This window comes from Pelobates fuscus, chromosome 2 (genome assembly GCF_036172605.1).
Source record: "Pelobates fuscus isolate aPelFus1 chromosome 2, aPelFus1.pri, whole genome shotgun sequence".
Classification (NCBI taxonomy): Eukaryota; Metazoa; Chordata; class Amphibia; order Anura; family Pelobatidae; genus Pelobates; species Pelobates fuscus.
The window spans coordinates 233,941,534-233,956,905 of NC_086318.1; the positions used below are offsets into that span (position 1 = coordinate 233,941,534).

The 15,372-nt window shown below is 42.2% G+C and overlaps 1 protein-coding gene across 3 annotated transcripts in view; it reads right to left on the reverse strand.

Annotated features, from left to right (window-relative positions):
• The window catches only part of BCLAF1 (BCL2 associated transcription factor 1), a 48,780-nt gene extending 35,873 nt beyond the window's left edge, over positions 1-12,907 (reverse strand). For all 3 annotated transcript variants that reach the window (XM_063443268.1, XM_063443267.1, XM_063443266.1), the window contains exons 1-4: positions 12,786-12,907; positions 8,529-8,585; positions 6,607-6,723; positions 4,132-5,025 (exon numbers count right to left, since the gene is read on the reverse strand). In XM_063443268.1, coding sequence (XP_063299338.1) covers positions 4,132-5,025; positions 6,607-6,704 — 992 coding nt within the window. In that variant the 5' untranslated portion in view covers positions 6,705-6,723; positions 8,529-8,585; positions 12,786-12,907. The remainder of the gene's footprint in view (positions 1-4,131; positions 5,026-6,606; positions 6,724-8,528; positions 8,586-12,785) is intronic.
• Between the last annotated feature and the right edge of the window lie 2,465 nt (positions 12,908-15,372).

Here is a 15,372-nt window from a genome sequence, read left to right on the forward strand (position 1 = left end):
CTACACACACACCGCATTTTAAACACACACTACACACACACACACACCGCATTTTAAACACACACTACACACACACACCGCATTTTAAACACACACTACACACACACCGCATTATAAACACACACTACACACACACACCGCATTATAAACACACACTACACACACACACACCGCATTATAAACACACACTACACACACACACCGCATTATAAACACACACTACACACACACACCGCATTATAAACACACACTACACACACACACCGCATTATAAACACACACTACACACACACACCGCATTATAAACAAACACTACACACACACACACACCGCATTATAAACAAACACTACACACACACACACACCGCATTATAAACACACACTACACACACACACACCGCATTATAAACACACACTACACACACACACACACCGCATTATAAACACACACTACACACACACACACACCGCATTATAAACACACACTACACACACACACCGCATTTTAAACACACACTACACACACACCGCATTTTAAACACACACTACACACACACACCGCATTTTAAACACACACTACACACACACCGCATTTTAAACACACACCGCATTTTAAACACACACTACACACACACACACACCGCATTTTAAACACACACTACACACACACACACACCGCATTATAAACACACACTACACACACACCGCATTATAAACACACACACACCGCATTATAAACACACACACACCGCATTATAAACACACACTACACACACACACACCGCATTATAAACACACACTACACACACACCGCATTATAAACACACACTACACACACACCGCATTATAAACACACACTACACACACCGCATTATAAACACACACTACACACACACCGCATTATAAACACACACTACACACACACACACCGCATTATAAACACACACTACACACACACACCGCATTATAAACACACACTACACACACACACCGCATTATAAACACACACACACACTGCATTATAAACACACACTACACACACCGCATTATAAACACACACTACACCCACCGCATTATAAACACACACCACATTATACATTATAAACACACACCACATTATACATTATAAACACACACCACATTATACATTATACACACACACACACACACCATTATATACACACACACCATTATATACACACACACACACACCATTATATACACACACCATTATATACACACACCATTATATACACACACACACACTACTATATACACACACACTACTATATACACACACACTACTATATACACACACACTACTATATACACACACACACACTACATTATATACACACACACACACTACATTATATACACACACACACACTACATTATATACACACACACACACTACATTATATACACACACACACACACTACATTATATACACACACACACTACATTATATACACACACACTACTATATACACACACACACTACTATATACACACACACACACTACTATATACACACACACACTACATTATATACACACACACACACTACACAAACACTGCATTATATACACACACACTACACAAACACTGCATTATATACACACACACTACACAAACACTGCATTATATACACACACACTACACAAACACTGCATTATATACACACACACTACATTATATACACACACACACTACACAAACACTGCATTATATACACACACACACTACACAAACACTGCATTATATACACACACACACTACACAAACACTGCATTATATACACACACACACTACACAAACACTGCATTATATACACACACACACTACACAAACACTGCATTATATACACACACACTACACAAACACTGCATTATATACACACACACTACACAAACACTGCATTATATACACACACAATGTATTCACTTTACCCACACTACACAAACACAGACACTGCATTCACTATACACACTACAAAAACACTCTGCATTCACTATACACACACTACACAAACACGGCATTATACACACACACACACACAAACTACACAAACACGGCATTATACACACACACACACACACACTACACAAACACTGCATTATATACACACACACACACAATGTATTCACTTTACCCACACTACACAAACACACACTGCATTCACTATACACACTACACAAACACTCTGCATTCACTATACACACTACACAAACACTCTGCATTCACTATACACACTACACAAACACACACTCTGCATTCACTATACACACTACACAAACACACACTCTGCATTCACTATACACACTACACAAACACACACTCTGCATTCACTATACACACTACACAAACACACACTCTGCATTCACTATACACACTACACAAACACACACTCTGCATTCACTATACACACTACACAAACACACACTCTGCATTCACTATACACACTACACAAACACACACTCTGCATTCACTATACACACTACACAAACACACACTCTGCATTCACTATACACACTACACAAACACACACTGCATTCACTATACACACTACACAAACACACACTGCATTCACTATACACACTACACAAACACACACTGCATTCACTATACACACTACACAAACACACACTGCATTCACTATACACACTACACAAACACACACTGCATTCACTATACACACTACACAAACACACACTGCATTCACTATACACACTACACAAACACACACTGCATTCACTATACACACTACACAAACACACACTGCATTCACTATACACACTACACAAACACACACTGCATTCACTATACACACTACACAAACACACACTGCATTCACTATACACACTACACAAACACACACTGCATTCACTATACACACTACACAAACACACACTGCATTCACTATACACACTACACAAACACACACTGCATTCACTATACACACTACACAAACACACACTGCATTCACTATACACACTACACAAACACACACTGCATTCACTATACACACTACACAAACACTCTGCATTCACTATACACACACTACACAAACACTCTGCATTCACTATACACACACTACACAAACACTCTGCATTCACTATACACACACTACACAAACACTCTGCATTCACTATACACACACTACACAAACACTCTGCATTCACTATACACACACTACACAAACACTCTGCATTCACTATACACACACTACACAAACACTCTGCATTCACTATACACACACTACACAAACACACACACTCTGCATTCACTATACACTACACAAACTCTGCATTTACTAAACACTACAAAAACTCTCTGCAATCACTAAACACATTCCCCAAAAACACACTCTGCATTCACTATACACACTACACAAAAACACTCTGCATTCACTATACACACTACACAAAAACACTCTGCATTCACTATACACACTACACAAAAACACTCTGCATTCACTATACACACTACACAAAAACACTCTGCATTCACTATACACACTACACAAAAACACTCTGCATTCACTATACACACTACACAAAAACAGTTTTTGTGTAGTGTGTATAGTGAATGCAGAGTGTTTTTGTGTAGTGTGTATAGTGAATGCACTCTGCATTCACTATACACACTACACAAACACACTACCGACAGATTATCGGTACTAAAAAAATGTTTTATATCAGTCGATCCCTAATTTTAATGCCTAGTTAAAGTGCAACTTGCAGCGCTTCAAGCAGCTCGTCAAAAAGTCTAAAGGCCAGTAAAATTTCCACAGCAAACTCAGAGGAGACCCAGGTATCCACGAATACCTGGGGTTAGTGGTGTGAGCAGGGATTTAACCCTGCTCACACCGCAATCTTTAACAGGCACTAAAAATGGCAAAGGGGAGCCTTCCTGGTTTGAACAGGGATGCACACACCGAATATGCTGGGCATTCTATGGTGCTCTACAGGCTTTAAAAGCCCACTTTATGTAGGACGGCATAAAACTCCCTAAATGGATTAAGAGTTTAACATAGCATGAAATAGAAAAATATTTTTTATTTTTATTTTTTTTAAACAAACATTTACAGCAAAATATGGAAACATTTTCTTACTTAGTGATCTTACCTTTTAAGGAACTTGGGACCCTTGTTAACTTCCTGCTCTACAGGATCCATATACACAGAGTAGCGAGAACGGCCCTCTTCTCGTGTAGGATTCTGTCCCAAAACAGTTTTTGTTGGGCTTTTGTGGGCAGGCATGTGAATAGGACTATTTTGTGAGGGACTATAGCGTGTTGAACCATTGCCACCAGATCCAGACCTCTCTGGAGTTTGTGCAATGGAATGTGAATTTTGAGACATTGTGTCTTTAGTAGAGTGAACAACACTCAAAATAGGGCCATCAGAATGTGATGAACCCTCACTTGGGGGTGAAGCCACAGGCGATGGGCTACAAGGTGACCTGGGACTGTTATCATATGCAGACAGACCTGCCCAGCTTTCCCCATGAAGATCTAAATCTTTGACAAGTTCATCTAAAGGTTCAGATGGGTCAAATGCATCCTTTTGATCATCACATGTTTTAGTATTCAGGGGAATTTCTGATTTATCCCCATCAATTCTCTGTGACTTTTTCTCCTGGGAATTACGAGATTTTGTGACAGGTGACCTGCTGTAACGTGATGAGGATCGGGAAGATGAGGATCTGGGTGATTGAGAAGACTTGTAGGATCGATGTGATCTGCTTCTAGATCTTTGTGATGATGTAGATCTCCTCTTTGGACTCCTGGAACGAGAGCGACCACGTTTTGGACTTCGGGAGTACCTCCGATTCCACATAGGTCTATAACCACCACGATGGTATCTTCCACCTCCTCCTTGATAATAACCTCTTGCTCTCCCTCTGAAGCCAAAGGGACGTCTCATTCCTCTATTGTTTCTATAATCTCTGCGAAAATCCCTGTTGTAAACACGCTCTCTACTGCGAGAACGAGAGTATGTTCTGGACCGTGATCTGGAACTTAAATTAGAATAAAATTGAAAGTGTGTGTCTATTCAATAGGAATTTAACTGATAATTCCACTGTACATTTTAATGGTATATGCTGGTCCAAAGACAAGAGATGGTTTTAAAATTAACATTTATTTACAGGATTGAAAACCTGAATTAAACTGCACTGAAGTAGCATTAACTTAAAATTTCATTAATATAATTTGACCTTGTTAATAGTATAAGTACATACAAAGAATGATCTTTATGATACACAAGTGAATATTATACCAGTTCACCAGTGGTCTTAGGGCAAAAAAATAAATTAAAAAAATCTGACTCATCCTCCTAAATATTTAACCCTACCTGGTCAGTTTTCCGGTTTACATTTTGAGGGGGAAAAAAGAGCTGGTATTCTTGGTGTCTTACATGATTATGATGACATCCACCATATAAATGTCCTAATTGGCAGAGGGACAACAGTCAAAATGTCCAATAAATTCCAGCCAGAGAGCCTTCAACAAAAGAAATTAAAGGACCAAACATGACTCAATAATTAAAACAAGGCAGACAAAAAGACACACCCAACTAAAGAGTGGTGAGGAAAACAAACGGTTTTGTAAACTACAACATAAAAACTCAACTAATGTCGCAAGAGTGGATGGAGTGACCACACTGCATTACTTTCCTCTGGAATTCCTCTGGATACTAATCAATTTGCACAATATCTACCACCTTTCAAATTAATGAAATTAACTTAATGTTGGTGGTCTCAAGTATATGTCTCAGTGTAGTAGTCATCAACACCAGTTATTCTCCACTTTCAGCTAGCTATAAAATGGAGTATTAGATAAGCACAAGGCCTAAACAAATAAGACCTGACCACCACCGCATTTGAGGTCTTCACAGCTTAATGAAGGCGTTGCGCGCTTTTGGCCAAGGCAGCATAAACTGCAGCTACAGACTATGCCATAATGCACACTATCTAAAGTTTGAGTCAGTTTCCTGACTTAACCAGGAAAAACGGCAGGGCACATTTTCATTAAAAAAAATAAAATAAAAAAATAATAATAAAAAAAAAAAGTTATGCTTCATGAGTATAAGAAAGAAATAGCCTAAGAAGAACACACCGCTTACACAGTGAACTCCACAGCCCCTTCCTTGAACCTATGAACTTTCTTCAGCACCAGTTAATGCTGCCTACTATCTACTACTCGTTTAAAGAGCTTTGAGTCAAGGCATAGTTAGGTTTTAGGGAAAAGGAAGAGCCAGTATTCTTTATTTATATATTTGTCCTGTCCCACGGAGTAAACTAGGATAATAAGGCCATTTGTCAAGTGGTTATAAGAGTATTACTTTGTAATGTCTTTATTTCCAAGGTAATTCAAAGAAAGTTACTTACATTTCTGCACTACAATTCCTTGTTTAAGACATTTAAATTTCATTTTAAGTCACGAAGAAATAAATTAACACTTAGTTGTGGTGATTGTATTTTTGCTGGCTACAGCAATCTAGTTTTCACTGACTGTAATACAGTTAAACAGTCATATTTTTGGCTCTTTGAAAAGATATTGCAGGATCACCAAACACCAAAAAAGAGCAGTCTACTTACCTGTATCTTTTTTTCCGTGAATGTGATCTCGACCTAGATGATGATGGAGATCGAGACTTTGACCTTGAAGAATGAGATCTGGTGTTTGATCTACCCATTTTGAAAAGGTCTATTTTTCTATTTTAGAAAAAAAAAAGGCAAAGGAAATTATAATACGATAATCACTTCATAGTAGAATATGATTCACCTTGAAGATTTGGGCATACCATGTGATATATTTATTGTTCCCCCTCTCCCTCTTGCAAATAAGTTGAATACTAGAGCAAATTCTGTTTAATTAAAAGCAAACCAATAACCTTCAAAGGTTTTTGCATATTTTGCAAAGCCCCCATAAGATGACATCCTTACTAGGGGTACAGAGGACCAAGGATAGAGTAGAAGGCATATACTTACCTTAGAGGAACACAAACACGTATTCCTGACTCTACAGTTGAGGCTGTCAATGAGGCAGATCAGGGGCAGAGCCAGCACAAGCCAAACACAACCCTGGCCAATCAGCATCTCCTCATAGAGATGCATTGAATCAATGGGTGGAGACACTGAATCCTCTAGTAGCCAGTGAAATTGTCACTAGACTGCAATGTAAACACTGCATTTTCTCTGAAAAGGCAGTGTTTACTGCGAAAGGTCTGAAGGCAATGATTATACTCACCAATACAAATCTAATAAGCTGTAGTTGTTCTGGTGACTATAGTGTACCTTTAACCCATTAATGACCGCGGACGTACAGGGTACATCTGACAAAAAATGGTTGTTAACAGTTATGTTGCCTTTGAGAGCGTATGGTAGTCCAGGAATGAGATTACCCCCACGATGGCATATCATTTGCAAAAGAAGACAACCCAAGGTATTGCAAACGGGGTATGTTCAGTCTTTTTTAGTAGCCACTTAGTCACAGACACTGGCTAAAGTTCGCATTCATAATGTTTTTTTGCATTTTTAACACACAAATATAAATGCTAACTTTGGCCAATGTTTGTGACTAAGTGGCTACTAAAAAAAAGACTAGACATACCCCATATTGAATATCCTGGGTTGTCTACTTTTCAAAAATATATGGTTTGAAGGGGGTAAGTTACATTGGCCGGCTTAAAAAAATTTCCCAAATTGGACATGGGTGCATGATGACCAGCTGTTAAAATTCCAAGTTGGAAAACTGGACTGCGCACGCTCCAAATTAAGTATTTTAGCCCCCAGAGAACCCAACACACCTATACACGGGTGGTATCACTGTACTCAGCTAAGAACATGTTAACATTGGGTATTTCTAAACTCAGGACAAAATTTATAAACTATTTAGCGTGGGTGTTTTTTGGCAGTTGTAGGTGCGTAAGATTTTGGGGGTCAAAGTTAGAAAAAAAAAATTTTTTTTTTTTTATATAGTAAATTATATGCTATTATGAAAATAATGGTATCTTTAGAAAGACCATTCAATGGCGAGAGAAACTGTATATAATGTGTGTGGAAAATTACAGCTAAACACAAACACCGGAGAAATTTAAAAACAGCCCTGGTCCCAAACAGTAAGAAAATTGAAAGGCAATCAGGTTACTAAATGGTTAATCCGACCCCATATTCGCTGCCATCTTCTCTGCTTCATCCGAATGAAGTCATGCTAATGCGGTACTCTCATGCATGTGCAAGGTAAAACATTGGATGTCTTTGTAGGATCCATGGCCATTACACTCTTTATAGCTGCAATGCTGCTTGCACGCAGCAGAGTAAAAAAAAAACAAAAAAACAAAAAAAAACAAAAAAACAAAAACAAAAAAAACCTGGCACCCAGCACCTGGAACTACTTCTCCCAGGTGTCAGGTGATAGGAATTCCACATCCTTGTTTAAGAATATCATATTTGATGATCTGAAGTTCAGATACATGTTACTAAAATATGTAAAATGCACATTTAACATAGTTTCTTACCTGTAATTTCTAATAACTTTGAAATTAACCTGGATTTTTCTTTAAAAGAAAATGCTTCTGCAAAAGAGAAACCATTTTAATTACTGCTCTCAATAAAAATAGTTGAAATCTCTACCAATCTTATATCCACTAAAGTGAGTATTCGACTTAAATTTCAAGCTTAATAATTATTCTGTCTAGTCCTCTTTTATTAGACTTTTAGCTATTTTCAGGCTACTTTAAAATACTAAAAATGCATTTCAAATTGTTATAGGATTCTTTATAACTCAGTACCGGCTTATTTTAACCCCTTAAGGACCAAACTTCTGGAATAAAAGGGAATCATGACATGTCACACATGTCATGTGTCCTTAAGGGGTTAAAATACAAGACTTCTAGCATCAACAGTGACCAAAGAAAATACAGAATTTACACATGATAAAACCTTCTATAGTGAAGTGTACTGGTAATACACAGCGTGCACATAGTGGGGGGGTGCGCTGGTAATACACAGCGTGCACATAGTGGGGGGGTGCGCTGGTAATACACAGCGTGCACATAGTGGGGGGGTGCGCTGGTAATACACAGCGTGCACATAGTGGGGGGGTGCGCTGGTAATACACAGCGTGCACATAGTGGGGGGGTGCGCTGGTAATACACAGCGTGCACATAGTGGGGGGGTGCGCTGGTAATACACAGCGTGCACATAGTGGGGGGGTGCGCTGGTAATACACAGCGTGCACATAGTGGAGAGGGGGTGCGCTGGTAATACACAGCGTGCACATAGTGGAGAGGGGGTGCGCTGGTAATACACAGCGTGCACATAGTGGAGGGGGGGTGCGCTGGTAATACACAGCGTGCACATAGTGGAGGGGGGTGCGCTGGTAATACACAGCGTGCACATAGTGGGGGGTGTGCTGGTAATACACAGCGTGCACATAGTGGGGGGGTGCGCTGGTAATACACAGCGTGCACATAGTGGGGGGGTGCGCTGGTAATACACAGCGTGCACATAGTGGGGGGGGTGCGCTGGTAATACACAGCGTGCACATAGTGGGGGGGGTGCGCTGGTAATACAGTGTGCACATAGTGGGGGAGTGCGCTGGTAATACACAGCGTGCACATAGTAGGGGGGTGCGCTGGTAATACACAGCGTGCACATAGTGGGGGGGTGCGCTGGTAATACACAGCGTGCACATAGTGGGGGGTGCGCTGGTAATACACAGCGTGCACATAGTGGGGGGGTGCGCTGGTAATACACAGCGTGCACATAGTGGGGGGTGCGCTGGTAATACACAGCGTGCACATAGTGGGGGGGTGCGCTGGTAATACACAGCGTGCACATAGTGGGGGGTGCGCTGGTAATACACAGCGTGCACATAGTGGGGGGGTGCGCTGGTAATACACAGCGTGCACATAGTGGGGGGTGCGCTGGTAATACACAGCGTGCACATAGTGGAGGGGGGGTGCGCTGGTAATACAGTGTGCACATAGTGGGGGAGTGCGCTGGTAATACACAGCGTGCACATAGTGGGGGGGTGCGCTGGTAATACACAGCGTGCACATAGTGGGGGGGTGCGCTGGTAATACACAGCGTGCACATAGTGGAGGGGGGGTGCGCTGGTAATACACAGCGTGCACATAGTGGAGGGGGGGTGCGCTGGTAATACACAGCGTGCACATAGTGGAGGGGGGGTGCGCTGGTAATACACAGCGTGCACATAGTGGAGGGGGGGTGCGCTGGTAATACAGTGTGCACATAGTGGGGGAGTGCGCTGGTAATACACAGCGTGCACATAGTGGGGGGGTGCGCTGGTAATACACAGCGTGCACATAGTGGGGGGGTGCGCTGGTAATACACAGCGTGCACATAGTGGGGGGGGTGCGCTGGTAATACACAGCGTGCACATAGTGGGGGGGGTGCGCTGGTAATACACAGCGTGCACATAGTGGGGGGGTGCGCTGGTAATACACAGCGTGCACATAGTGGGGGGGTGCGCTGGTAATACACAGCGTGCACATAGTGGAGGGGGGGTGCGCTGGTAATACAGTGTGCACATAGTGGGGGAGTGCGCTGGTAATACACAGCGTGCACATAGTGGGGGGGTGCGCTGGTAATACACAGCGTGCACATAGTGGGGGGGTGCGCTGGTAATACACAGCGTGCACATAGTGGGGGGGTGCGCTGGTAATACACAGCGTGCACATAGTGGGGGGGTGCGCTGGTAATACACAGCGTGCACATAGTGGGGGGGTGCGCTGGTAATACACAGCGTGCACATAGTGGGGGGGTGCGCTGGTAATACACAGCGTGCACATAGTGGAGGGGGGGTGCGCTGGTAATACAGTGTGCACATAGTGGGGGAGTGCGCTGGTAATACACAGCGTGCACATAGTGGGGGGGGGTGCGCTGGTAATACACAGCGTGCACATAGTGGGGGGGTGCGCTGGTAATACACAGCGTGCACATAGTGGGGGGGTGCGCTGGTAATACACAGTGTGTGGGGGTGTAGTGGTAATACACAGTGTGTGTGGGGGGGGTAGTTGTAATACGCAGTGTGTGGGGGGGTAGTTGTAATACACAGTGTGTGTGTGTGTGTGGGGGGGTAGTTGTAATACACAGTGTGTGTGTGGGGGTAGTTGTAATACACAGTGTGTGTGTGTGTGTGGGGGGGGTAGTTGTAATACACAGTGTGTGTGTGGGGGTAGTTGTAATACACAGTGTGTGTGGGGGGGTAGTTGTAATACACAGTGTGTGTGGGGGGGGTAGTTGTAATACACAGTGTGTGTGGGGGGGGGTAGTTGTAATACACAGTGTGTGTGTGGGGGGGGGTAGTTGTAATACACAGTGTGTGTGGGGGGGGGTAGTTGTAATACACAGTGTGTGTGTGTGGGGGGGGGGGTAGTTGTAATACACAGTGTGTGTGGGGGGGGTAGTTGTAATACACAGTGTGTGTGGGGGGGGGTAGTTGTAATACACAGTGTGTGTGTGTGGGGGGTAGTTGTAATACACAGTGTGTGTGTGGGGGGTAGTTGTAATACAGTGTGTGTGTGTGTGGGGGGGTAGTTGTAATACAGTGTGTGTGTGGGGGGGGTAGGTGTAATACACAGTGTGTGTGTGGGGGGGTAGTTGTAATACAGTGTGTGTGTGTGGGGGGGGTAGTTGTAATACAGTGTGTGTGTGTGGGGGGAGTAGTTGTAATACAGTGTGTGTGTGTGGGGGGGTAGTTGTAATACAGTGTGTGTGTGTGTGTGTGTGTGGGGGTAGTTGTAATACAGTGTGTGTGTGTGGGGGGGGTAGTTGTAATACAGTGTGTGTGTGTGGGGGGGGGTAGTTGTAATACACAGTGTGTGTGTGTGTGGGGGGGGTAGTTGTAATACACAGTGTGTGTGTGGGGGGGGTAGTTGTAATACACAGTGTGTGTGTGTGTGTGTGTGTGGGGGGGGGTAGTTGTAATACAGTGTGTGTGTGTGTGTGTGGGGGGGGGTAGTTGTAATACACAGTGTGTGTGTGGGGGGGGTAGTTGTAATACACAGTGTGTGTGTGTGTGTGTGTGTGTTGGGGGGGTAGTTGTAATACAGTGTGTGTGTGTGTGTGGGGGGGGGGGGTAGTTGTAATACACAGTGTGTGTGTGTGTGTGTGGGGGGGGTAGTTGTAATACACAGTGTGTGTGTGGGGGGGTAGTTGTAATACACAGTGTGTGTGTGTGTGTGTGTGTGTGTGTGTGTTGGGGGGGTAGTTGTAATACAGTGTGTGTGTGTGTGTGTGGGGGGGGTAGTTGTAATACAGTGTGTGTGTGTGTGTGTGGGGGGGGGTAGTTGTAATACAGTGTGTGTGGGGGGTAGTTGTAATACACAGTGTGTGTGTGTGTGGGGGGTAGTTGTAATACACAGTGTGTGTGTGTGTGGGGGGGGGGGTAGTTGTAATACACAGTGTGTGTGGGGGGGGTAGTTGTAATACACAGTGTGTGTGTGTGTGTGTTGGGGGGGTAGTTGTAATACAGTGTGTGTGTGGGGGGGGGGTAGTTGTAATACACAGTGTGTGTGTGTGTGTGTGGGGGGGGGGGGGTAGTTGTAATACAGTGTGTGTGTGTGTGTGTGTGTGTGTGTGTGTGTGGGGGGGGGGGGGGGGGGGGTAGTTGTAATGCACAGTGTGTGTGGTTGTGTTGGTGGTCACACAGGGAGGTTGCAGGTTGATTGCTCCAGGCTCCCAGTGCAGCACACTGTGTCCGGCTCGCTGTACACAGCAGTCGGTGTCGGACGCTGAACACAACGCACCTGACAGATGTGCGGGGACAGCAAGCACTCACTACAGCCACAGCTCCCGTCCGGCCGCCATTTCTCGCCGCTGTCTTCCTCCTCCTCCGTGTAGCCAGCCTGGAGAGGAGGAGACTCGGACAGGAAGATGAAACAACAACAAGGGGCGAGTGCGCAATGACGACACTACGTCATGGCCACGTGACCTCAATGTGCCTACGGGCTATTGAGGTGGTTGGTTGGAGGCCATCTAGTGGCAGCACAGTAATAGTGCAGGCTTGTGCAGCTGGCAGCAGTGGACTCCAGGCTTTCGTTGCGCCAATTTGCAAAATTAAGAAGATAAAACTAAATGTAAAAAAAACTGCCCTTTTATCTAGGCATGTGTTCTAATATCCATAGGATTTAAAGCTTTCCACAGTACATTCCTTGTCACTAATTTCTCCCATACCATGCTTGTTAGTAAAAAGCAATCAGTTGCAATTTATGGCTAAAATCCACATAGGTTTATATATCCTGGTCATTTGGTCACAGTATGTCAGCCCAAAAAAGAAAATTATCGCATCGTGATGTGAAAAATATCCATATAGTTATGTAAAGCTAAAAGGAAAACCAATGTAGTTCAACTGGTATAGGATGTCGGCTAATTGTTCCTTTTATATGTGTTCACTATAACATACAAAATAATTAAAAACACTTACATATTTAAACAATTGTAGACTTACACTTGGAGTAAAATAGGGAGGAAGAGTTCAAAGTATAATCTATATATATAGATGCACAATTTAACTTAGGTGTATGAAATGAAAGTGAGCCTCACAATAATCACAAACACAATAAATATTGTATGAAATGGCACATAAGGGAATGTATGAAATAATGATATTGAAGTTCACAATAATTACAAGTTTAATAAATATTGTATGAAGAGTGCACAAAGGGGAAGGTAAGGTAAAGAGAAGGGAGAATATAAAAGGGTGGGTGAAAGAGATTAACCTGAACATAAAAATATGAGGATAGACGAAGCTGTCCCAGTTAAAATAAAAGCCACCCTGGGGTTGATACTGTACATTACGGATAAAGGAAAATAATATTGTAATCCCTAGGAAAAAGGGAAGAAAAGAGAGAAGGGAAGGGGGGAAAGTGAAAGAAGAATAAAAGATAAAAATGCCCACTATCCTGGTCCAGGGTCCTGCGACGGCAGTAGGGTTAAATATGAAGACTATTTATAGAACTTCATATTACGGAATGAATGTTGTAATAGTAAGCTGGAGGTTGAGCGTCTCCAGGAGGTTCAAGTTCATAGGGCTGACTGGAGAAGGTATGAGAGAATTTGCGTGTTGGATGTTACCTAAGGGGAGGTTAGAGGGGAAGAGGGTGTGGGGAGAGTTGTGGTAGGATGTCATTAAATATACTATCTATTAACGCAAGGAAGGGGCTTAAATTCAGGACAGAAAAGAGGCTATCTGTATAAATTACTGACTGACAGTAAAACAGATATTGAGTTTGTTCAAGAGACACACTGGGTTAACTCTACGTCCAAACTATGGAACTACAAAAAATTTCCAGTAGTCCATAGATCTAATTTGGCCGGAAAGAATAAGAAAAGAGGGGTGGCAATTGTTTTTTCAAGTAGCTTGAAATATGAGCTGATACATGAGGAGGCGGACCCTGGTGGTAGGTTCCTCATAGTGATAGTTCGAATCAATGACATTTTGTACACTTTAGTAAATGTTTATGCTCCAAACCAACTTCCATATAGATTTTTGGGAAATCTGATGCAAAAGATTGACCGCGTATCGTCTGGAAGTCTAATTATCGACGGGGATTTTAACTGCATTATAGATAATAAAATAGATAGGAACAGAACTAAGCCCGCACATACAGACGGCAATCAAAGAATAGTACCATCAATGATGCAAAAAACTGTCTATTCGATGCCTGGAGAACGTGTAATCCAGAAGAGCGTGATTATACGTTCTATTCAAACGTTCATCAGACTTATACCAGAATCGATTATTTTTTGGTTAAAGCCGAAACTTTGGAGCGAGTTAACAAGGTGACAATTGGACCTATAACATGGTCCGACCATGCACCTGCAAACTTAGTTATTAAAAATAATGCTGAATATAAATGTAGAGATAGATGGAGACTTAATGAAAATTTATTAAAATCAGAAATTAATGTAGAAGAACTGCGTATTCAGACTAGAGAATTCTTCGAAACCAATGATACAGGGGATGTCTCTAACACCATGTTATGGTGTACCTTTAAATCATACATGAGAGGATGTCTTATAAAATTGGGTGCTAATATAAAAAAGAAGAAGGGAAAAGAGCTGAATGAGCTTTATATTGATCTGGCAAAACAAGAACGCTTACATAAATTTTCTATAGATCATAAAACCCTGGAGGATATTAAGGAGATTAGGAAAAAAATATTAGTAAGAACTCAAGAAAAAATTAATAAAGTAATGTTAATATTAAAGCAGAAATGGTATTACGGAAACAACAAAACAGGGAGAAATCTTTCAAATAAACTAAAAAATAAAAACAAACTTCAATCCATAAACTATATAACAGTTGGTAGTAAAAAATATTTTGCACCAACT